This window comes from Capra hircus, chromosome 26, assembly GCF_001704415.2.
Source record: "Capra hircus breed San Clemente chromosome 26, ASM170441v1, whole genome shotgun sequence".
NCBI classification, from domain to species: Eukaryota; Metazoa; Chordata; class Mammalia; order Artiodactyla; family Bovidae; genus Capra; species Capra hircus.
The window spans coordinates 35,401,450-35,427,648 of NC_030833.1; the positions used below are offsets into that span (position 1 = coordinate 35,401,450).

The 26,199-nt window shown below is 36.2% G+C and overlaps 1 protein-coding gene across 2 annotated transcripts in view; it reads right to left on the reverse strand.

Moving 5' to 3' along the window:
* LOC102185708 (cytochrome P450 2C19) overlaps positions 3,122-26,199 on the reverse strand; it is a 30,080-nt gene continuing 7,002 nt past the window's right edge. The window contains exons 4-9 of one of the 2 annotated variants that reach the window (XM_013975088.2): positions 22,422-22,582; positions 20,919-21,095; positions 12,703-12,844; positions 10,020-10,207; positions 4,533-4,674; positions 3,122-3,642 (exon numbers count right to left, since the gene is read on the reverse strand). In XM_013975088.2, the coding sequence (XP_013830542.2) occupies positions 3,461-3,642; positions 4,533-4,674; positions 10,020-10,207; positions 12,703-12,844; positions 20,919-21,095; positions 22,422-22,582 (992 nt within the window). In that variant the 3' untranslated portion in view covers positions 3,122-3,460. The remainder of the gene's footprint in view (positions 3,643-4,532; positions 4,675-10,019; positions 10,208-12,702; positions 12,845-20,918; positions 21,096-22,421; positions 22,583-26,199) is intronic. The other variant, XM_005698251.3, reaches the window with a different exon arrangement.

Sequence of the window (26,199 nt, forward strand, 5' to 3'; positions counted from 1 at the left end):
AGCGTTTTTTGGATCTGTGTGTCCTGAGCAGCAGTCCAAACAAATCCCAAATAAACACTTCATGATTTCAACCAGATCTCCATTCTGGGAATTCATAGTTAACAATAATAAAATTTAAACCTTTTAAACAACCAAAGACATATAAACCAACTATATAAGTAAAAGTACATGACTTTTACCTTGAAATCTCAAATCTAAATTTGTATAATTCTTTTTGATTTCACATATAAGTGCTATCATATAGTATTTTTCTTTCTCTAACTTATTTCAGTAAGCATACTATTCTTTAGGAACATTTACCATCCTGCAATTGGCAGAATTTCATTCTTTCTATGCCTGAGTAATAGTCCATTGTATGTTTATACTACATCTTCTTTTTCTGTCTGTTAATGGATCCTGGGTTGCTTCTATGACTTGACTTATAAGCAGCGCTTCTATGAACACTGGGCTGCATGTATCTCTTTGAATTACTGTTTTCATTTTCCTTGGCTATATACCCAGGGGTGGAATTGCTGGATCGTATGGTAGTTCTATTATTGGTTTTTAAGCACACTCCTTACTGTTTTCCATAGTGCCTGCACCACTTTGTGTTCCCACCAATAGTGTACAAGAGTTCTCTTTTCTCTTCCCCTCTCCAACACTTGTTCTTTGTAGTCTTTTTGATGATAGCCATTTTGACAGGTGTGAGGTGATTTCTCATTGTCATTCTGATTTGCATTTTTCTGATGATTAGCAGGTCAGGAAGAAACAGTTAGAACTGGACACGGAACAACAGACTGGTTCCAAATGGGAAAAGGAGTACCTCAAGATTGTATATTGTCACCCTGCTTATTTAACTTCTATGCAGAGTACATCATGAGAAATGCTGGGCTGGAAGAAGCACAAGCTGGAATCAAGATTGCTGGGAGAAATATCAATAACCTCAGATATGCAGATGACACCATCCTTATGGAAGAAAGTGAAGAGGAACTAAAAAGCCTCTTGATGAAAGTGGAGGAGGAGAGTGAAAAAGTTGGCTTAAAGCTCAACATTCAGAAAACGAAGATCATAGCATCTGGTCCCATCACTTCATGGCAAATAGATGGGGAAACAGGGGAAACAGTGTCAGACTATTTTGGGGGGGGGGCCCAAAATAACTGCAGATAGTGATTGCAGCCATGAAATTAAAAGACACTCCTTGGAAGGAAAGTTAGAACCAGCCTACACAGCATATTCAAAAGCAGAGACATTACTTTGCCAACAAAGGTCCATCTAGTCAAGGTTATGGTTTTTCCAGTGGTCTTATATGGATGTGAGAGTTGGACTATGAAGAAAGCTGAGTGCCGAAGAATTGATGCTTTTGAACAGTGGTGTTGGAGAAGACTCTTGAGAGTCCCTTGGACTGCAAGGAGATCCAACCAGTCCATCCTAAAAGAGATCAGTCCTGGGTGTTCATTGGAAGGACTGATGCCAAAGCTGAAACTCCAATACGTTGGCCACCTCATGTGAAGAGTTGACTTATTGGAAAAGACCCTGATGCTGGGAGGGATTGGGGGCAAGAGGAGAAGGGAACAACAGAGGATGAGAAGGCTGGATGGCATCACTGACTCAATGGACATGGGTTTGGGTAGACTCCGGGAGTTGGTGATGGACAGGGAGGCCTGGCATGCTGTGATTCATGAGGTCACAGAGAGTCGGACATGACTGAGTGACTGCACTGAACTGAACGGAACTGATGATTAGCAATGTCGAACATCTTTTCATGTGCCTGGTAGCCATCAGTATTGCAGAAAGACATTTCTTTAAAAAGTCTATTCATATCTTCTACCATTTTAATAGAATTGCTTGTTTGATATTGAGTTGTATGAGTTGTTTATGTATTTTGGATATTAACCCCTATTGGTCATATTATTTGTAAATATTTTCTCTAACTCTGAAGGTTGTCTTTTTGCTGATGACATCTTTTGTTGTATGAAGTTTTTATGTTTAATTAAGTTCATTTGTTTATTTTTGCTTTTATTTCTTTTGCCTTATGAGACCAATCAAAAAAAAGAATATTGCTATAATTTATGTCAAAGAGTGTTCTATGTTTTCTTCTTTGAGTTTCATTGTTTCTGGTCTTACATTTAGGTCTCTCATCAATTTTAAAGTTTCTTTTGTGTATGGTGTAAGTAAATGTTCTAATTTCATTATTTACATGTAGTGCCACGTTTTCCCAGTACCACTTATGGAAGATACTGTCTTTTCACTATTGTATATACTTGCCTCCTTTGTCATAGGTTAATTGACCACATGCACCTGAGTTTATTTCTGAGCTCTCTGTTCTTTTCCATTGCTCTGTCTGTGCTTATGCCATACCATGCTATTTTGATTACTGTAGCCTTATAGTATAGTTTGAAATCTGGGAGCTTCATTCTTTTTTCTCAAGAGTGCTTTGGCAATTCATGGTCTTTTGTCGTTCTACGTGAAGCTTAAGATTGTTACAGTGCTGTGGAAAATTTCAAGGGTATTTTGATAGGGATTACATTAAATACATAGATTGCTTTGGGTAGTATAAATATTTTCACAACATTTTTTGCCAGTCCAATAGCTTCATTGTATAGTTTGAGATCAGAAAGTATAATGCCTCTGGCTTTGTTCTTCTTTCTCAGGATTGCTTTGGCTCTTCAGGGTCTTTTTGGTTACATACAAATTTTAGCATTCTCTATTTCTGCTGTTCATAATACTCCATTATGCTTTCAAAACCCATGGCATCAAAGAGATGGTCCCTCTTTTAATTACAACTGGTGAAATTTATGTTCTCTCTCGTTTTGGAGAGAGATTGGCTATAGGTGATTTCTTATACACAATCTCATTGATTTCTGTTCTGATTTTTAATTGTAGTTTTCTGTGTCTGACTTTTAATTGTTCACTATCACTGATCTCAATATTCCCTACAGGATGAAGTTGCTCTTGAAAACAATTTCTCTCACTTTTTAAACCAAATCTCAAATAAGTACATTACAAGCATTCAAGGGAGATTTTCTGCTCTCATTCCCTCTGTCCTCCTCTGTGTATATCACTATAACGCCCAGCATGACATCTTTGCCTTTTTTTTCCTTTCTTACTTGCAATATGCACAAAAGAAGGAAAGACTGAGAAGTGGCTCATCAGATTCTGCTTTTTTATTAGAAACATGTACTGGAGAAATAGGTCTCATTGGCACACACTAATCATCGTGCATTACTTTGTACTGAGTACATGGAACTAAGTACACACTACTACTTAATATTAGATATGTATCAGCATATGTGATGGGCAATACAAATGTTACAGGATAGGGAGAATAGCAGATATATTTCTGTAGTGAAATTGCACAAGGAATGAAAAGAGGTCAGAGATGTGTTCTCAGGAAAGATTAACATGACACTGGTGAACAATGCTCCCCATGAAAGGGAGTTAAAGACAATACCACTGAGAAAGCTGTATAATCTAGCATTCTTCATACAGGAATGAAGCAGACCTGGTAAGGAGGTGGCATATTAGCTATTCCAGTAACAGCTGGGGTGGTGTCGATGTCCTTTGGGTCAACCAGAGATTTCAAGGTAAATTTCTGTAAAATTGTGGTCAGGAATAAAAACAGCTCCATGCGGGCCAGGCCCTCTCCCACACAAACTCGTTTTCCTGAAAATAACAAACATAGACAGTACATACTCCTTGAACACTGTGTTTCTGGCTGCCAGAAACAGACTATGCAGTAACTTTTTGATGAATGTTTGAATGGATGGATGGAAGGCAAATGGTTAGATAGACAGATGGACAAAGGGTAGACACTCATGCTATCCATCTAACATCTAATCTTAACAGGTATCCTTCTCTCAGCAGATATTTATTGAGTTATCAGCACTATACCACATACTTCATTAAGTGTATTATAACTCCATTTTGACATTTTCAAGGTTCCATAAATTTTTTTTTCCAGAAATACTCATATATTGGTTGTATTTTGTTTCTGGTGATGGTCCAATGTCTTTCTTTCCATTCTACACAACCTCTATTCCCTGCTGGAAGTATATCAAATCTACATTGACCTTGAAGTTTTAAAGCTTTATAACACAGTTACTTTTGTCTAAGATGCACTTCTCTTGTATTTTCAGAATGTAGGTTAAATTTTATTTCTGAATTAGAAAGAACTGGGTCACCTCTCCAAAGCTCCAATAATCTACTTCAAAAATGAGGATGTCTCATAGGGAGGGAAAGTGTCTCATTATGGAAAAAGAGCATTTCGACAAGCCCAGAGTGGGCACTATGGAAGTTCCAAAGGATGCCCAAAGGCACCTTGTCCACTGAAAGTGAAAGTCACTCAGTAGTGTCTGACTCTTTGTAACCCATGTGCTGTCCATGGAATTCTCTAGGCCAGAATACTGGAGTAGGTAGTCTTTCCCTTCTCCAGGGGATCTTCCCAAACCAGGGATTGAACCCTGGTCTCCCTCATTGTAGGTGGATTATTTACCCACTGAGCCACAAGGGAAACTTGTCCACTTGAAGCAATGAAAAAAATAAATGTGTGTTACCTGCTGAGAAAGCCATGAAATAGTCACTCTTCCTAAAGTTGCCATTCTCATCCAGGAAGTGGCCAGGGTCAAATACCTCTGGGTTGGGGAATTCTTTGTCATCATATAGCACAGAAGTCAGTGATGTTAATATATCTGTGCCCTGGAAAGAACAGATGAAGATAAACTAAACTATGAAGAAGTCACAGAGCTAGAACTGCTGAAAATCACTTAGTCCAATCTTAGGATCAACAGATGATTAATTTTGGTTCAAAGAAGGTCAGTGGCATTTTGAGTCAGACAGAACAAGTAATAAGGATAAGTTTAAGACTAGTGGTGGTGATGCTGCCAAAATGAACACTGGCAGCATCTGAAATACTCAGTACATGGGTCCTAGAACTTATGAATCCATTCGGCTAATCACCACATTAGGACATGGTATCTGCCCCCACCAGCTGCTTTATCATTTCAATTTTTACTCATCTCATATGTGGATTATGGTTTAATATGGAAGTCTCTATTGTGCTTGAAATATCTCAAATTATCTGTTTGTATGGTTTTTGCAAACAGGCATTTGATCTAATACAAAATAACCCCTTCTATAATAACAATGTAAGTACAGTAACAAATATTATTGATTACCATTGACATGCAGATTGTTTGTCTTTATTTTAAAATATAGGGCAGACTTCATCCTAGATTAATCCTAGATTTGAAACACAGAAATTACTGTAAAATTCACAAAATCATTTCACAGCAATTCAGCTTATGATCATTAGTTTAAGCAAGTTTTATCTATTAACACTAAAACTGTTGAGTAAATGATTGAGAAGAAAGATACAAATCTATAAAGTACCAGGTAATCTTTTATCAGTTAAATGTGAAAAAAGGACCTGTGTCATGGAGTAATCTGGCAGATACCACTTTATCATGTGAACAACACTGCATAATCAATAATGGGATAACTCATATACGTACCTTCACCTCCCCAGTGAATTTCAGTGGGAAACACAAAGCACCCATATAGTTGAAATCGTAACTGGAATCTATGTCCAGAAAACGATCACACAAAACCAGCCTGAGGTATATTTCACAGGACTACTAAATTGTACTCTTCACAGAGTTGCTGCTGCTGCTGCTGCTAAGTCGCTTCAGTCGTGTCCAACTCTGTGCGACCCCATAGACGGCAGCCCACCAGGCTCCACCATCCCTGGGATTCTCCAGGCAAGAACACTGGAGTGGGTTGCCATTTCCTTCTCCAATGCATGAAAGTGAAAAGTGAAAGTGAAGTCGCTCAGTCGTGCCCGACTCTTAGCAACCCCATGGACTGCAGCCTGCCAGGCTCTTCCATCCATGGGATTTTCCAGGCAAGAGTACTGGAGTGGGGTGCCATCACCTTCTCCCTTCACAGAGTTAAAATGTACTAAAAGAAAACAAAGAGGGCAAACAAAACTAGTAACAGGAGAGAACAGGGAGACCAAGGAAAAGATATTCAAATTATAATCTTGTTTCCAGGATGGACACTGATTTTCAAAGAAAAAAAGCCATAAAGTTTATTCCAGAAAAATTAGGAAATTATCAATATAGGCTGTACACTAGATAATATTATTCTATCAATGATAACTCTTCAGTATAATTGCTATTATTGTTCTGTATACAAAAATTGCTATTTTGAGCTACACATACTGAAATAGAGAAGTGTAGAAAAGTAGATGGATAGATTGATAAATGAATATTGTGGAAGAAATTTTTACATATTGAGGTATGGAGAAGTCGTTCTAGCTTATAAACTTGAATTTAACTTAAATTTTATGCTAACTAGAACATCCTGTTTGTGGCCTATCAAACATACACACTAATTATTAAGAAAATGTGAATCAAACAGAAATAAAGAATGTCCATATTAAAAATAAAGATTAAATGCCTCCTTTCTGGGACACTAATGTTGAAACTCTTGCAACAAGAAGACTCCTTTCTCAGGTGCCAAGGCCATACCAACTCGCTGTGCATATATTGATAATGTTTTCTTGAAACCTTGTAAGAATGTATCTCTGGCTTCCTTGTGTTCTTTGCTCTGACAAGGTATACAACTGTGTGGATAAACCATACCTCTCCAGAGCAGTTCCTCAGAGTTACCTGAGAGGTTGTCTTTTGGGCTATAATCCTCAGTTTGGCTCAAATAAAACTCTTTTCTATTCCTATTACAGATTGTTTATTGATTATCTCTCAACACTGCAAAAGCAGGTAAATATACAAATTCATTTATAACATACATATGAACATGTTTTTAATGTTCTATGTTTAAAAAATTATTAATACAAACTTGGGGAAATCTTCCATCCCCTAAGGTTATCATATAAAAGGTATACAACTCTTTATTATTCCCTTGTTTGTGTTTATATAAGAAATAAATAAAACATTTAAGATAACAAAAAAGGTACAAAAGGCAATACTTTCAGCAAATGCTGCTCTGCTCAAACAAATGCATATTTCATAGAGAAATAAAAGAAGCATAATCATTACTCTTTGTCATAAGTAAAAATTACCTGCATGAACCATCATCTAAATGTAAGCACTAAAATTATGAAGTTTATTTATAAGGGTAAATCTTTCAGACTCTGTACTGGAAAACCTTCTTTAGATAAACAAACAAACAAAACAATCCCACACATCAATCTTACAGCATTGCAAAATGTTCTTTTAGACAGTCTTACATACTAACAAATATCAACCTATGTACAAATATGGTCTTAGTACAAACAATGACCTAAGTATTTTAAATGCAAAATACTAACACATATATATGGAATTTAGAAAGATGGCAATGATGACCCTGTATGCAAGACAGCAAAAAAGACACAGATGTGTATAGCGGACTTTTGGACTCAGAAGGAGAAGGAGAGGGTGGGATGATTTGGGAGAATGGCATTGAAACATGTATACTATCATGTAAGAATCGAATCACCAGTCTATGTCCGATGCAAGATACAGCATGCTTGGGGCTGGTGCACCGGGATGACCCAGAGGGATGTTGTGGGGAGGGAGGTGGGAGGGGGATTCATGTTTGGGATCGCATGTACACCCGTGGTGGATTCATGTCAATGTATGGCAAAACCAATACAGTATTGTAAAGTAAAATAAAGTAAAAATAAAAATTTTTTAAAAAAAATTTACATGTAAACAAAAAAAATGCAAAATAATCAAGGAAGACACTTTGTGACACATGGGAATTATATACAATCTAAATTTCTGCTTCCAAAAAGACAGGGATATAGCCATTGTTGTTTGTTTAATATGTCCTGACTGCTTCCATGCTACAACAGCAGAAGTGTACAAAAGGATACAAAAGGCATCAAACACTTCAAAGCTTCAAATTCTGAAATACTTACACTTTGAAGTATTACATAAATACTGTAACACTCCTGTCTTAGAGCATTCTCCCAGTTAGCCCAGTGGCTCCAGCCTTGGATAAAACTAATCACTTACATGATTGGTAAAAAGGTGTAACAGAATCAGCTTCCTAATAATCTTATTGGAAAAGACCTTGATGCTGGGAAAGATTGAAGGCAGAAGCAGAAGAGGGCAGCAGAGGATGAGATGGTTAGACAGCATCACCGACTTAATGGGCATGAAGTTAAGGAAACCGGAAGGAGTGAGGGATGGCAGAGCTTGCTGTGCTGCAGGCCATGGGGTCACAAAGAGCTGGATGTGACTTAGTGACTAAACAAGAATGAAACTCACTTTTTATGTTTCTACACTGGGAGGACTATGCAGAAGGGGATGGTCATCCCCAGTATTTGGTAATAGACGTATGACAACGTAATGGTCATTTTCTAATACAGTGGATGTGAGAGATGGGCCACTCCATTCTAGTACAGTGTTTCCCACATACTTAGAAATAAGAAGAGAAACAAGCTTGATCAATTATTACCTTAGACCCCAACGTCACAAAAGAAAAGTCTTCTCTCAGTATGTCCTTTGGTTAAAAAAAGTAGTAGACTTGAAGTTCTAACCCTTGTATCAAAACTGCAATCACTGAAACAAGTCTCACAATCTAGTAAAATCATCAATTCTGTCTTCTCCAAGGATTGGCACTAGTACTTGTACCTTAAGAATCTCATTGCTTTCTTTCCTCAATAAAATATAAATTTTAGTTATATCATTTTATAATTTTAATAATACTATGTCTTGGCTTCAAGTAGATAAGAGAAGTTTTCAGCACACAAACTAGAAAGTCTGAACATATACAGATATTCTGTGTTAGAGAGCATGAGAAATCTGCTAAGACAAAAATTTGTCTCAATATTCCAAAGTTTGGAGTACCTCAAAGAGGAAAGCTGACACCTAAAGTTAATATTAGTCTCTGTCAGTGTTCAAATTTTACTCAAAATACTCAAAATGGGAGAGGTTACATCATTCCATCTGCCAAGGAGGAGAGGGATAGACCCTTTCTGGAAGAAAATAAATAACATCTGAACTCTGCATTTTTTCATTTGTAAAACTTGGTATTTAACCAAAAGTAACTAAGCATTTCAAAGACACAACTAAGTGGCCAAAGGTAGAAGTGAGGAAAACAATAAATATATACCCACACTATGAAACATTTCTCACCTAATTTTATCATGCCAGCATGATTTTTAAAACAGAAATCCAATGAAAAAATGTTGAGGAAGAAAAGTTGTAAACCAAAAATCTCTTATACCATAGTCAGTAAAGTCTTGAGCAGAATATAGCAAAAGAAATCCAACTGCATATATATATATATATATATATATATATATATATATATATATTTATAATAGGTATATTCAGTGGGAAAAGTGAGGTCAATGTATACAACCATACCAATAAGTACAGATATTGATTTGAAAAAAATTATATACATGTTCACGACTAAAAATAGCATTAAAAATGAGAACATACTTTCTACTCTGATTCTTTAAAAAGTATGTAGCAAAATGTACATAAAAATCATTATCAATAGTAAAATGTTAACCGCCATTCTACTGAGATAAGAAATGAAAACAAGGCTAAAAGAAAGTTATTAGCCCAGACAGCATGACAATGTATAGAGAAACTGCAGTTAATCTAGAGGGAAATTTTAAACACTGATTTTAAATTTGGCAAGATTTGCTTCATATAAAGTTATTAACATTATAAAATCAGTTATATTTTCAATCCAGATAGCAAAATGGAAAAGGCATTTTAAAACATTTAAAACAACAATAAGCACCTAAGGGGAAAAAAAGGATTCATTGGAAATGTAAACAGTTAACTTTCATCAAACCAAATAAAAGAAACAGAAAATTTGGAAGTCTTGCACTGCTAGCTGTCAAATCTGTTATAAAGCTTACAGACTAAACCGGAAAAAACACACAATTCATCAAGCCTGCACACAAATGATTACTTATACTTCTTTTGTCTTGCTTTCATAGAGGATGGCACACAAACTCTCTAAAATGGGAACTTCAGTACCACCGAGGTCAATATAAGAGAAACCAATGTTACCTTGGGGATGAGGTAGTTTCTGAATTTTACATCACAGCTCACAGCATGAGGTACACTCGTGGGAGCCAGGTCAATGTATCTCTGGATCTCATGCACCACAGCATCCATGTAGGGCATGCGGGTCCTGTCCTGCATGCAGGGGCTCCGGTGTCTGCCAATCACACGGTCAATCTCTTCCTGGATCTTAGCTGATAAGAGATAAGCAAGACGGAAGAAGAAAAAAATGCACACCACATTTGCACAGCAATTCAGGGATATACGATGTTTCATGAAGGCATCCCAACAGCATTATACAGTTAAGTTATATGCCCAGAAATGCACCTCGACATGGAGAGAGAATTGCCATAATACAAATACATGTAAGTCTCTGACAAGCTAGACTTAAGATACAGCTAAACAGACTTCTATGTTAGCATACACAATAATAGAAGCAGAAATGATAAAATGTTTGAAAATAAAAACACAACACAAGGTCAAGAAACTAAAGTCATTGAGGGAAAAAACAGGAATCTATTAATTTTATATCAAAATAATATGTGGACTGAAAGGTAAGTTATACGTGTTTGAGTGCATTTCGGTATTGTATGTATGCAATATGCAGTGCTGCTCTCTTCCTCCAATTGCCAAATGCTGTCACTGTCAACATTCTAGTGGTTTCTTCTGAAATTTTTGTCCTATTTCTAATCAATGACTCTGCTTCTATTTTTTACGTACAGATTTTTAAACAATATCTGATTTCCTGGTATGAGAGTTGAGAATTTACATCTCTACAGTCACCTTATACAAAACACACACACAAATCCCCTTACTCCACTTTCAATATATTTACACCATAATTTTTAGCTCTTAAAACATTCATTTTAACATCATTCTGACTAAATAAACAATGCTCACTCTTAAGAAAACTATGATTATGCTTCCTTTTGGTACTTTCTTGGACCTCACTATGTTTCTTTAGTTCAATTCATAAAACTCCGTACCCTGATTGAGGATTCTTTCCAAATACTGAGGTAGATGTTTCAAACTCCTAATAATAATTTCCCTACTATTCAGAAGCCACAAACAATCCATCACCTTTTGTCTTTTGTTCTTGGCATCTCCCTTCATACCTGCTTTATCCACCTGGTCCACTTAGAAGTGGACATTTACCAGGCCTGCTATCTAGCAACAGCCCTGACACTTTTTCTGCTTCAAGAGTTCTCAAGATTCCTGAAGCCCATGACTTCCTCTGACATGACTTCAGGTATTTGAATATGAAAGTCTGATAGTTGACTTGAATTCTGATGCCTTAGTGAACTCTAATCCTTTGTCTATGACATGCTACATCTCTCTGAAAGTTTTTGTGATTTTCTCTTTTATTCTGGTGTTCTGAAATTTCATGACCTGTGTCATGGGTGGAAATTTTTATTTCATTCACTCTGCTAGACATGACAGTTCATGTGGTCGCAAAAAGTCAGACACGACTGAGCAACTGAACTGAACTGAACTGAAAGGGTCGTGACTGGGACAGCTACATTTATCAGCCTATTTCTCCCTCTCTCCTCTTTGATTCTTGGTACTTCTAAATACTGAAACTTACAGGATGGTAAGGACACAAACAACTCTCATTATACAACTTTCTCTTCTGACATGTAGGCCATAACTTCATTCTCTGTCTGACTTCACTGTCACCTCTCAATATACTCTGTGTTTCAAAAATTTGTTGAAGATGTGTTAGCTGCCTCTCCAGTTTCAAAAAGCCAACTCTGGCCTGTTGACAGGCTATGGTCATTTTACTGAAATCCTAACATGACAGAAGATCATATGTATTTCTAAACTACTGTTCACAGCTGTTAACTCTTTAAAGGTTAATTTCTAACAAAAAGTTATTTGCAAAGGATAAAATTATTGACCCCAACCCCCACCACTACCAAATTATTATTTTGGTAAGAAATCTTTTCCTGGAAATAAACTTCCTTACTAATAAAATTCCTTTATATGCACATCTTAAACCAATTCCTTGTCAATATAACTTTTTTAAGCACTCATAACACTGAAAATTTCATCAGGCAATCTCACAAAATTTCCAGGATTTCCATTTATGTTTCAATAAGCAGAATTTCCATTTTCTGTGCCCTGGCTTTAGAACACTGCATTTTCAGAATAAGGAAACTCCAGAGTGATCTTTCCATAAGAAAGCCATTATGCAACTGCAAGCCAACTCATGCTGGGTATACCTGCTACACATGACTTCCCATGAAATCCAGATGCTGCTGTGTTGATTTCCCTACCTTTCACAGTGTCTTCACTGCTGTCATCCTGCTATATTATGTAAAAATGTCCCATTACTTTCCTGTCACTAAATCTGAAAAACATTAAGGCGCTCAAACAGAGATTTAAGGGCTTCCCTGGTGGCTCGAAAGAATCTGCCTGCAATCCAAGGGATTGCCTGCAATGCAGGAGACTGGGCTTGATCCCTGGGTCAGGAAGATCCCCTGGAGAAGGAAGTGGCAAACCACTCCAGTATTCTAGTCTGGGAAATCCCATGGACAGAGGAGCCCAGCAGGCTATAGTCCATGGTGTCTCAAGAGTTGGACACGACTTAGAGACTAAATGACCACCATAAGAGAAACAAGGTGGAAAGCACTCCTAGTCTCTTTCCAATATCTTTCCTGAAGTCACCCTGCCCACCATGTTATCATACCTGTGACCTCTGGGTGCTTCAGCAGGAGGAGGAGTCCATATCTCAGCGTGGTGCTCGTTGTCTCTGTCCCAGCTCCAAACAAATCAGATACGGTGATTGTCAGGTTTTCAAATGTATATTCTGACTGATGATTGTGTTTTTCCTAGGAATGATTTGATTTTTTAAAAATTAGAAAGCATACCAAAAGCAGGTAAACATGACCCATTAACAGGTAAAAAACAAATTGACACAAATCATTCCTGATGAACCCCAGACATATTGGATTTACTCAATAAAAACTTTAAAATTCATGTCTTAAACCAGCTCAAAGAGCTGAAGAATACCACATACAAGAACTAAAGCAAATCAGGAAAATATATAAACAAGTGGGGAATAATGAGAAAAGTATTATACAAAGGAACCAAAGAGAAACTTAAGAGCTGAAAAGTACAATACCTGAAATTAACAGCAACAACAACAAATTACCAGAATTTTTCAACAGCAGACTGGAGGAAGCCCAAAAATAAAACATCAAACACGAAGCCAGAACAGAAATTTCCTGTGAATATCAGGAAGAAAAAGGAAGAAAGAAAAATGAACAGAGCCTGAGACACAACTGGAACTCAAACAAGTATACCAACATCCACTTAATGGGAGCTCCAGGAAAAAGAGAAGAAATAAAAGATAAATATTTGAAAAAAGAATGGCTGAAAACTTCCAAAATTTGATGAAATACATGAATGTATGAATAAAAGAAGCTAAACAAACTCCAAGAATATTGAAGCCAAAAAGACCCAGAGCAAGACGTATCAAAAGCCAAAACTAGAGAATGTTTGAAGCATCAAGGGAGAAGTGACTCATCATGTACAAAGGACCCACAATAGCATAATATATCATTTTTCTCCAGAAACTGTGGGAACCACAAATCAATGGAAAGATATTAAGTCCTCAGTGCAAAAATGTCAACCAAAAACTCTATATCTGGCACAACTATCTGTCTACAAAATAGGTGATAGAAGACATCTCCAAAATAAAACTTAAGGGGTTCCTTTTTAAAAGACTGGGTCTACAAGAAATGCTAAAGGGAATCACCTTTCAGTTTAAAACAAAAATGTATTACATGATAATTCAAACCCAGAATGACAAATAAATATTTTTGTTAAAAATAATAACATAAGTAAATACTAAAGCTAATATTATTGTATCCTAGTATAAAAACTCTTCTATATTATTTAATAGAAAATTGAATAAAAATCATTAGAAATAGCTTTTCTAGGTAGAAAAGATATAAAGACGAAATTTATAACATCAACAAAATAAAGGGAGATGACATTGGTTGGGAGCAGAGTTAACATATGCAATTTGAAGCTACTGTGGAAGCAATTTATACTGGACTGCTATACATTTAGGATGTTAACAGTAATCCCCATTATAAGTACTAAGAAATCAATTGAAAAATAACACAAAAAATTTGAAGAGGGCATTAAAAAAGTGCCTGCAAAAGTGATCAAACAAAAAATATGACTATAATGGAAAATTTGAGAAACAGCAATCATAAAATGCATTAAAGCAAAAAACAGCAGAACAGAAATAAAATCATTAATATTAAACTAATACTTCAAAATTAATTAAAGTGATTAGTCACTTTGACTAAAACTCACAATTTAAGACATATATTTAAAGAACAAAATTTTAAACTGTATATATATATATATATATAAGCTATTATATATCCATAATAAATCCATACATGTATAGAATATAATTCAGGCATGCAAAAGAAGAAAATCCTAACACTTGTGATGTCATGAAGGATGGCCCTTGAAGTTATCACAGTAAATGAAACATATCAGATACAAAGATAACTACCATATGATCAAACTTACACGTGAAATATTTTAAAAATCTGATCTCATAACTACAGAGAACACATTGGCTGCCAGTGATGGGGAGTGGTCAAGATGAATAAAGGAACTCAAAAGGTACAAAATTCCAGTTATAAAATAAATAAGTCATGGGTAACTACTACACAGCATGATGACTATAGTTTACTGTATTGTATCTCTGAAAGTTTCTAAGAAAGTAAATCCTAAAAGTTCTCATTACAAGAAAGAAAACCTATAACCATGTGTGAATGAATGGTAACTACATTTATTATGCTAATCATCTTGCAATATATACATATATTGAATCACTATGCTGTATATCTATAATTAATATATTTTATGTCAATTCTTTTCAATTAAAAACTGCATATTGTCTATAAGAAACCCACTTAAGACTGAAAGATACAAATATGTTGAATGAAAAAGAGAGAAAAAGATTTTGCAAGCAGTGAGTCACCAAATACAGCAGGAATGTTAGAAAAAAGTTAAATTTTAATCAAAAAGAAATTAAATGGAACAAATGAGAATGGAGTATTTTTTTACTGGATCAACAAAGGTGAATTTTTCAAGAAGCTGTAAATTACACATCTATATGTGTGCTTCTCCAGTGGCTCAGCAGTAAAGAACCTGCCTGCAGGTTCAATCCCTGGATTGGGAAGATCCCATGTAGAAGAAAATGGCAACCCACTCCAGTATTCTCACTTGGGACATGCCATGAACAAAGAAGCATAACGGGCTACAGCCCATAGGGTCACAAAAGAGTTGGACAGGATGTAGCTACTAAGCAACAACAATAACAGCATCACCTATGTGCATCAAACAACAGAGCCACAAAATAAATGAAGCAAACATTGAAATAATTGAAAGGATAAATGAAGAGTTCTATAATAATAGTAGGAGACAGGCTTAGTATTACACTAGACACAGTGAAGAAATAATCTATGAACTTGAGGATACCACCGTAGAAACCTCTAAGACACAGAGAAAGAGACTTTAAAAAGAGAGACAGAAAAAGGAAAAAGCAAATCTAAGGACTACAAGACAAGTTCAAAATGTGTAACATACTCATATTGGGAAAGCCAGAAGGAAAAGTAAGAGGAAAAGAAGTAGAAAAAATATTCGAGACAATAATGAATCAGAATTTCCCCCAAATTAGTATCATACACCAAACTACAGATCTAAGAAACTCAAAGAACACTGATTAAAATATTGCCAAAAAACAAAAACAAATCCTACCCTAGGCATACATTTTCAAACTACAAAAAGTCAAAGGTAAGTTTAAAATTCTTAAAAAGCCAAAAGTAAAAAGTGCCTTGCTTAAGAGGAAAAAGGATGAGAATTATTCTGACTTTACCTCACATACCTTGTAAGTAAGAAGAGAGTGGAGTGAAATATTTTAAGTGTTGAGAAAAAGAAACCACAAACCAAGACTGTGTACCCTGCAAAATGATGTTTCCACAGAAAAAGAAATGAAGAACTGCTCAGACCAAAAAAAAAAAGAAGTAATCTGTTACCAGCATGACTATCTTGCTAGAAGTGTTAAAAGAAATTCTTTTGAGAGAAGGAAAATCATATCAATCAAAACCACATCTACATAAAGAATTACAAAGAAAAGAATGCATAAACATAAAAAAGTTTTCTTTTCCTCATTCATAACTGATTTAACAGCTAAAAGTTCAAAATAACAACAATGTATTTGATGGAGTAATGCTTATGAAAACATCATATATAAATATATATATGCTTATATACAGGTGGAAGGAATGACAGCATGCTATTAAGGGATGGAAGGGAAGAATTAGAATTATTTTGTTACTATGAGATAGTTACACTGACAGTGAAATGGTGCAGGAATAACTAGGTGCAGGAAAAACACAGGACATGACCCTGTGTTTGTGTTTGTTTCCTTAATGAACAGTGACGTTGAATGGACCCTGTCTCACTCCATATAAAAAATTTAACTCAAATTAGATGAAAAATTTAAATATGATACACACACATCATATATTTAATGTCTAACTCAAAGAAACTCACAGAAAAAGAGAGCAGAATAGCAACTATCAGGAGTTGGAGTGGGAGTACCAGGAGAAATAGAGAGATAATTGGTCAAAGGATAAAAATCTCCAGGTGTGAGATGAATACGTTTGAGGTGATCTAATGTACATTATGGTGATTATAGCTAATAATACTGTATTATACACTTGAAAGTTACTAACAGAATAAAGTGTTAAATGTCCTCACCATAAAAAAAGGAAATAGTAATTATGTGAGTAGATAAAGGACTTAACCCAGTGCTAGTGTGGTAACCCTGATGGCTCAGACGGTAAAGCATCTGCCTACAATGCGGGAGACCCAGGTTCGATTCCTGGGTTGGGCAGATCCCCTGGAGAAGGAAATGGCAACCCAATCCAGTGTTCTTGCCTGGAAAATCCCATGGATGGAGGAATGTGGTGGGCTACAGTCCATGGGTCGCAGAGTCGGATACGACTGAGCAACTTCCCTTAGTGTGGTAATCACTCTATAATATGTACATGTATCAAATTAACACACTGGCCAGTGCTTTCTGACAACCTGGAGGGGTGGGATGGGGTAGGAGGTGGGAAGTTCAAGAGGGCGGAGACATATATATATCTATGGCTGATTTATGTTAATGTATGGCAGAAACTAGCACAATATTGTAAAGCAATTATCCTCTAATTAAAAATAAATTCTAAAAAAAAACCAAAATATTTTACAAGAGTTAAATCTATAAAACACTTAAAAGAAAACATTGCAGTATAGCTTTAGAAACTCAGAAATGGCAACTGATCCTTAAGTTTGACACCAAAGTAACAAAAATACATATGTGTGTACATATGTATCTGTCTAATATATATCATATTTCAATAAAATTAAAATGTTAATGTATCAAAAGCATAATGAAAGATGTGAAATGACAACCAATATGTTGGAAAAACAGCTCAACAACGACAAGGAACCCAGTTTTAAAAAGGCAAAGGACTTAGATAATATTTCTCCAAACAAGAAAAGATATTCAATGTCACTGTTCATTAAGGAAACACAAAATATAGTCACAACTGGATACAATTTCACATTACCTAAGCAAGCTTTAATAGCGTTAAAAATTAGAAAGTAAGTACTGGCAGTTATGTGGGAAAATAGGAACTCTATACATTGCTGGCGGGAATATAAATGCTGCAGCCACTGTTGGAAAGTCTGGCTATTGCTCAAATGTTAGACATGAAATTACTAATATCATATGTCTTCTCAATTCCACTCCAAGGAAAATATCAAACAAAAAGGTAAATGTGCCCATGAAGAAATTTGTGCACAAATATTAGTAGCAGTATCTTTCAGAACACCCAAACAAAAACAACACAAATGTTGACCATTATGTGGATGCATAAAAAGTTATAGTACACACATACAATTGAATATTATTCAGCCATAAATGAAAAAAACAAAGTGCTCATACATATTACAACTTAGAAAATACTCCAAAACTTTATTTTTGGAGTGAAAAGAAGCCAGAAACAAAAGGGGCGATTTATGAGTCCTTTTATACAATGAATCCATAAAAGGCAAATCATAGAGACATAAAGCAGATTAAGTTGACACATGATGGGGTGGAGAGAATGAACAGCAATCATTTAATAGACATCATATACTTCTGTACAGTGATGAGAAAGTTTTGAAACAAGAACTAGTGATCACACAACATTGTGAATGCATTAAATACGACCAAAATGTACACTCTTAATTGTATGGCATGCAGAAGATACTAAGAAAGGGTGGCAAGAATACACAGAAGAATTATACAGAAAAGATCTTAATGACCCAGACAACCATGATGGTGTGATCACTCACCTCGAGCCAGACATCATGGAGTCCAAAGTGAGGCAAGCCTTAGGAAGCATCACTACAAACAAAGCTAGCAGAGGTGATGGAATTCCAGCTGATATATTTCATGTTTTAAAAGATGATGCTCTTACAGTGTTGCACTCAATGTGCCAGCAAATTTGGGAAACTCAGCAATGGCCACAGGACTAGATAAGTCAGTTTTCATTCCAATCCCAAAGAAAGGCAATGCCAAAGAATGTTCAAACTACCACACATTTGCACTCATCTTACACATTAGCAAAGTAATGATCAAAATTCTCCAAGCCAGGCTTCAACAGTACCTGAAGCAAGATCTTCCAGATGTTCAAGTGGATTTAGAAAAGGCAGAGGAACTAGAGAGCAAATACTCAATATCCGTTGGATCACAAAAAAGCAAGAGGGTTCCAGAAAAACCTCTACTTCTGCCTTATTGACTATACCAAATCCTTTGACTGTGTGGATCACACAGTTGGTGGAAAATTCTTCAAGAGGTGAGAATACCAGACCACCTGACCTGCCTCCTGAGAAATCAGTATACAGGTCAAGAAGCAACAGTTAGAACCAGACACAGAACAACAGACTGGTTCCAAATTGGGAAAGGAGTACGTCAATGCTGTATATTGTCACCCTGCTTATTTAACTTATATGCAGAGTACATCACATGTAATGCCAGGCTGGATGAAGCACAAGCTGGAATCAAGACTGCCAGCAGAAATACCAATAACCTCATATACACAGATGACACCATCCTTATGGCAGAAAAGAAGAGGAACTAAAGAATCTCATGATGAAAGTGAAAGAGGGGAGTGAAAAAGTTGGCTTAAAACTCAACACTCAAAAAACGAAGATCATGGCATCCGGTCCCATCACTTCCTGGCAAATAGATGGGGAAACAATGGAAACAGTGAGAAACTTCATTTTCTTGGGTTCCAAAATCACAGTAGATGGTGACTACAGCCATGAAATTAAAAGACGCTTGCTCCTTGGAAGAAAAGCTATGACCAACCTAGACAGCATATTAAAAAGCAGAGACATTCCTTTGCCAGCAAATGTCCATCTAGTCAAAGCTATGGTTTTTCCAGGAGTCATGTACAGATGTGAGAGTTGGACCATAAAGAAAAATGAGTGCTAAAGAATTGATGCATTTGAACTGTGTGTTGGAGAAGACTCTTGAGAGTCCCTTGGACTGCAAAGAGATCCAACCAGTACATCCTAAAGAAAATCAGTCCTGAATATTCATTGGAAGGACTGATGCTAAAGCTGAAGCTCCAATACTTTGGCCACGTGATTTGAAAAACTGACTCATTGGAAAAGAGCCTGATGCTGGGAAAAACTGAAGGCAGGAGAAGGGGATCACAGAGGATGAGATGGTTGAATGGCATCACTGACTCAATGGACATGAGTTTGAGTAGGCTCTGGGAGTAGGTGATGGACAGGGAAGCCTGGTGTGCTACAGTCCATGGGGACACAAAGAATCAGACATGCCTAAGTGACTGAACTGAATTGATGTGAATTTCACCTTAACTTTTCAAATAACATTATTCCATAAATTGGCCTAAAGATTTCACACAATCTCTATAAAAATCACCACTGATTTCTTTGCATAAATTGACAAATTTATCCTAAATTTAAGTGGCACAGAAAAACCAAAACAATCTTATGAAATGGCAAAAATTAGAGGTCTCACACTACCCAACCTCAAAACTAATTACAAAACTAGTAATTAAGATGTCCAGATGATGTGCCACTGATGTAGAAACTGGCATTTAGATTACTGAAACAGATGCCAGATTGCACAAATGCTCAAACTATGAGTCAGTTGATTTCTGACAAGGTTGCCAAGATAATTCACATGGGAAAAATGGTCTTTCCAACACATGGTGCAGGGTTCATGCTCACAGTCATACAACTCCATATCTTTGCTAATCCATTTACTTTACACTCAATTAAGGCTTCTTCTGTCCACACACCTACTCTTTGCCATCACATGCCTATGAAAACAGCATCTTACATACATCATCCATCCATCTCATATTCCCCCCCGTGTCCTTCGATGCAAATATGTTGATCTATTTGCAACTACCAGCCAAGCAGGAAGCCCAGTTAGATCCAGTTATTCTTCTTTATTCCCTTTACACTGTGTGCTATGATCATGTTCATCATCATATTATACCATGATATTTTGTTACTTTTAACTAGTTGTTATCAGTGTCCAATTCACCTATGATATCATTCTGTTTTTCCTTGGGTAGATAATTAGCACCCAAAGAGCAAAATCAAGGTATTTCACTTATTTAATGACTAAATATTACATCTTCTTAATGGTTAGCATAGATTCATGCATACAAGTACTAAAAATGCTCATCAGCATTGCTTGCCAGACCACTGAAACATCCCTGGTAAATACAGAAGATTCAATGATCTATAAAATGCACAAGTAATCAAATAATTCAGCTGTCTTTAACCTATTACCTGCTCCATCTTGATCAGGAAGCAATCAATAAAGTCTCGAGGATTGTTAATATCCAGGGATGCTTGGTGTTCCCTTGTTTTCTCCAAAACATAATTTTTTACATAAGCAATATTTGTAGAAAATTTTTTATAACTCCATGGGAAAAAATCAAGGAGCACAGGGAAAATATTGAGGACCTAGAAGAGAAAACTACGTTTTATTAAATAAATAGCTAAATATGCCAAGTCCTGGTTGGAAACTGTAGTATAAATATTAAAATAAATATGGTCTCTAAATGTTGAAGAGTATTTTTAGTATACAAATAACATAATTTTCTATGCTGATAGAAGTATTTCAAGGAGAAAATTCTGGTCAGAAATCAAAAATAATAATCATTTCTATACCTACATATCATGTTTCCAGTAAGAAAACATCTTTACATCAATTCTCCCTGGTTTTTACATCAGTTCTTCTCTACAACCATGAAATAAGGGTTTGCACAAAGGACAATGACTCACATTTTGTAGATAACAACAGAGGTTAAGAGAGTTTGCACAGCCTGATACAGATCACAGAGCTGGTCCCTGATGTTTCTACCTCTGTCTCATAGACCCAAACATAAAATAAGTATTTTATTAATAGGACTGAAAGGCTCCTAAGTGAAGAAAGTCAAAGTGAAGTCGTTCAGTCGTGTCTGACTCTTTGTGACCCTGTGGACTGTAGCCCACCAGGCTCCTCCATCCATGGGATTTTCCAGGCAAGAGGACTGGAGTGGGTTGCCATTTCCTTCTCCAGAAATGGTCCTAAAGACACCATGAAACTCAACATTTTATGGCTAAAGTAACTAAGCACCAGAGCACTTAAGTGACCACTGTAAGGTCACACCACAGTCTTTTAGGCAGAAGGCAGAACATGTCAGCTCAGTATAGGATACACCTGTAATGTTGGTTTGTGTTTCTTACACCAAAATTAAAAAAAAAAAAATCCCATTTTTTTTGTCATCCCCAAAGCAATTACCTTGTCAGTTAGGATGCCAACTGAAACATCAAACAGTCCTAACCTAGTCAGTGTTTCCTGGCAGCACTCTTTCACTCAAAGGAGATATTCTCCTCCTTCCTAAATGCAGGTATTTCTGCCAACTAAGATGGTGAAGTAGTAACTAGGTGGAGACTGAATGACAAGACTTGTGAATAATGGAAGCCTTTCCATAAGGGCCTGGAAGTCCTTCTACTGGTGTGGGCATGCTTTGGGGATGTTACCAAAGTAGTTTATAGTAACTGGGCTTTGAAAATTGGTAGAAAAACCACTGAACAGTGTCAACAGGACTGAATTGTGGGTATGTTTTTTCCTGTCTAACATTAAAGGGCTCAGCCAGCAGCCCCAGATGAGCACTCCGTGATGCTAAGCTCTGGGCAGGGTTGTGCTCTTCACACTTTCACCCCACAGCTTGGTGTATAGAGATCTTGACCTCACGGGGAAAAGAGAATAAATGATTCCTCCAGAAGAAAAGCCACTGGACTCACCTGCACCCACGGAGAGCCCAAAATCTTGATATTTTCATTTACTGTTTTCATTAGATTTAGAAAACTCTGATCTTTATAATCAAAACGGTTCTGAAAAATAATGGAGCAGATCACATTGCAGGGAGCACAGCCCAGGATGAAAGTGGGATCACAGGGCAACCCTGAAGAATAACAAACATTTAAACACATCACCAAAACATACGAGTGAAACACTTTATCTCTGAAACAACACGTAAACTGTTAGAAACTTTAAATCAATATTTCTTGTACAAATCCCTTAACAGCAAAATATTCAAAATGCAAAAATTGACACATCACTTTTACCTTAATCTGGAAGACCATGTTAACCTATTTAAAGAAGGTTTATCTATTTATTTATCTTTAAATTGTATTGATATATAGTTTATTTACATTGCTAATTTCTACTGTACAGAAAAGTGTATCAGTTATACATATATATATGTTTTTCAATTTTTTTTCCATTATGGTTTATCACAAGATATTTAATATAGTTCCCTGTTCAAGACAGTAGTACCCTGTTGTTTATCCATTATATTTATAATAGTTTACCTCTGCTAATCTAAACCTCCAATCCTTCCCTCCCCCACTGCTGGAAACTACAAGTCTATTCTTTATGTCTGTGAGTCCGTGTTTTTCACAGATATACTCATTTGTGTCACATTTCAGATTCCACATACAACTGATATCATGTGATATTTGTCTTTGTCGTTCTGACTGACTTTATTTAGTATGATAATCTCTAAGTCCATCCATGTTGCTGCAAATGGTGTTTAAATAATTTTTTTTAATCAATCCAGGGACTTTCCTGGCTGTCCAGTGGTTAAGACTCCATGCTTCCACTTCAAGGGGTGCACGTGGGATCCTTTGTCAGGGAACTAAGATCTCACACACCATATGGCACAGCCAAAAAATTTAAAATAAATTCAATTCATATTCACTGCCTTTTCTTATGCTTTTTACCTAAGGCATCTGTTAATTTGAAGGGTGAATGATGAGAACACCGAAAAGACCATTTTTGTATCATTTAATTACTAACATTATCAGTGCTGAGTATCATAAACACTGACATAGGAAAATGAGAACAGTTAGGGACCTCAAAATGTTTTTTATATAATGAATAGTTGAAAGAGTCATGTGTAGAATCAGCAATGAGGAAGCCAAAGAGAGAGAGATTGTAGACTTCTTGTACGTGAAGAAGCAAATGTGTAAAAGCAGGAAGAATCCATGCTGTAGCAAAAGAAAAACTAATATGAATGAACAATTATTATGAACTGGATTTTTTTGTCCAAAGTAAATATAAAATATAATTTTTATATCAAACATAAATCCCAGATAAGTGAAACCAGAAAAGGTTAATTGGTAAATGGAATTTCTTTATGTGTCATTTCAATGTTAAAAAAATTTCCTTGCTTAAGAAATAAATGACCTTCATTTCCAATAACCATAAAATTAATTAATTTAAGCAAGGCTGCATTATGTAGACCTCTGGGCTAGTCTTCTGTTTACCCAACAGAATATTAAACTTTGATAAATTTAAATTTTTCATCATTTACATCAAGTTTATTATATTTCCAATGATGAAATTATACTAGAAGAAAAGTTTTCTTTTTTGGTAGGAGATCTATAAAATAAAATTGGTACAATCAAACAATCAAAGAAAATTCTGGGACTTCCCTTGTGGTCCAGTGGTTAAGAATCTGCTTTGTAATGCAAGGAATCCAGGTTCGATCCCTGGTTGGGGAGCTAAGATTCCAAAGGCCCTGGGGCAGCCCTTGTGCTTCAGTGAGATTTCACATGACACAGTGAAGATTCTGCGTGCCACAACTAAGGCCTGATGCAGTCAAATAAATAAATCAACTTTTTTTTTTTAATTCACGATAGAGAGATACAATAGTCACATAAATAGATGTGATTAAAGATTACTTGAATCAAAATACAGTAAGGAGTGACATCAGAATGATGGTGTAAGAGGAAGTCCCAGCCTTCCTTCCCCCATAGAAACACTGGTTTAGCAATGATATGTGGATTAAAATTTCTTTAAGAGACTTTCAGAAACTTTTAAGAAGTCACAATACCATAGGCCACTACGAAGCTGAAAACAGATACAATAAAACTGATAAGAAGTGCAATATCACTTCACCTGCATCAACACCTCCCACCCCCAAACCTCAATGATGAGGCAAAAGAATGCCCCAGGTTGTGATTAACCCAGGAAAGAGATGGATGAAGCATGCATTCAGTGCTGCAGTGGGCTGCTTGAAGAAGCAGCTTCTGTCCTGCCTCACTTGGAGTGCTGACAGAACTGGCATAGTCTGGATGTCTGGAATCACTGAGAATAGAGGGTGAGAGAAGTGATTTGCTGTGACCAGCATGGCCTGACACAGTCTAAAGAAGGCGCACAACTTAAGGCTCATCCTCTAATGGGGGGAGAGGAGTGGAGTTTCATCCAGTGTCCTGGTTTTTTTGGAAGGCAACTCAAAGGACTGGTAACTGTCTAACCTGATTCAGGGCATTGAAGGGGAGCCTACAGATTTTGGATGCCACTGAGAAAGGGAGGGTGGAAGAGCTTGCTTCTGTTGAACCACAGAACTTTCAGTGTGCAAACAGATAACAAAGGGGGCAAGAGAGGACTAGCTCCTGAGAATGAGTTTGGCAAGCTTTCCTAGTCATGAAATTCTACACACAAGCCCACAGTAGTTGCGGCCACCAAAAGAAACAGGTTTCAGAAGGCCCCAGAATCTCCAGCCAAGATGCTTGCTAAGTGTTTTTGCTCTATATAAAGCTGGTCCATAAAATCTGGAAGAGGTAGCTATTTTTTCAAGTTAATGAATCTAAACATAAAGTCATGAAACACACAAAGAAGCAGGAAAAATGGCTCAAACAATGTACAAAGTAAATCCCAGAAACTGATCCTAAAGGAATGGAGTAATATCATTTATCTAAACAAAGTTTTTATCAGAAAGTGATGCAGGGACTTTCCTAGTGGTCCAGTAGTTAAGATGTTGTGCTTCCAATGCAAGGTCACTGGTTTGATCCCTGGTCTGGGAACTAAGATCTCACATGCCTCACAGTGAGGCCATAAAAAAAAGTGACACAGATGTTCCACAAACTCAAGGAAATGATGCATGAACAAATGAGAATATCAAGAAACAGAATATATTTCTTAAAAACAACTGAAATCTGTCAAGTTGAAGAATACAATAAGTCACATTAAATTTTTGCTCAAAGGTGGGTCATTTGCTATTACTCAGAAGAACAAAAGGAAAAAAAAATATTTAAAAGAGTAAAGAAAATACAAGGGACTTATGGGACATCAACAAGGGGATCCATATACACATTATTGGAAAAGAGAGAGAGAAAGCTTATTTGAAGAAATAATGGCAAAAACTTCCTACGTCTGAGTGAAAAACTGACACAGATTCTAGAAGGCCAATACATTTTAACTAGGATGAACAAAAGAAATTCACACTGAGATACATTATACTCAAATTGTCAAAATCAGAGACAAGGAGAAAATTTTGATAGCAGCAAGACAAGTGATATGTCAGATACAGTAGAACCATCATAATACTAACAACCGATTTCTAAGCAAAAACATCACAGGCCAGAAAGCAATGGGATGATATACTCAAAACGTGGAAAGAAAAAAGCTATCAACCAAGAATACTCTATCTGACAAGACAATTTTTCAAAAATAAAAGACAAATAATCACTTTCTCAAATAAACAAAAGCTGAGGGAGTTAATCCACACTAGAC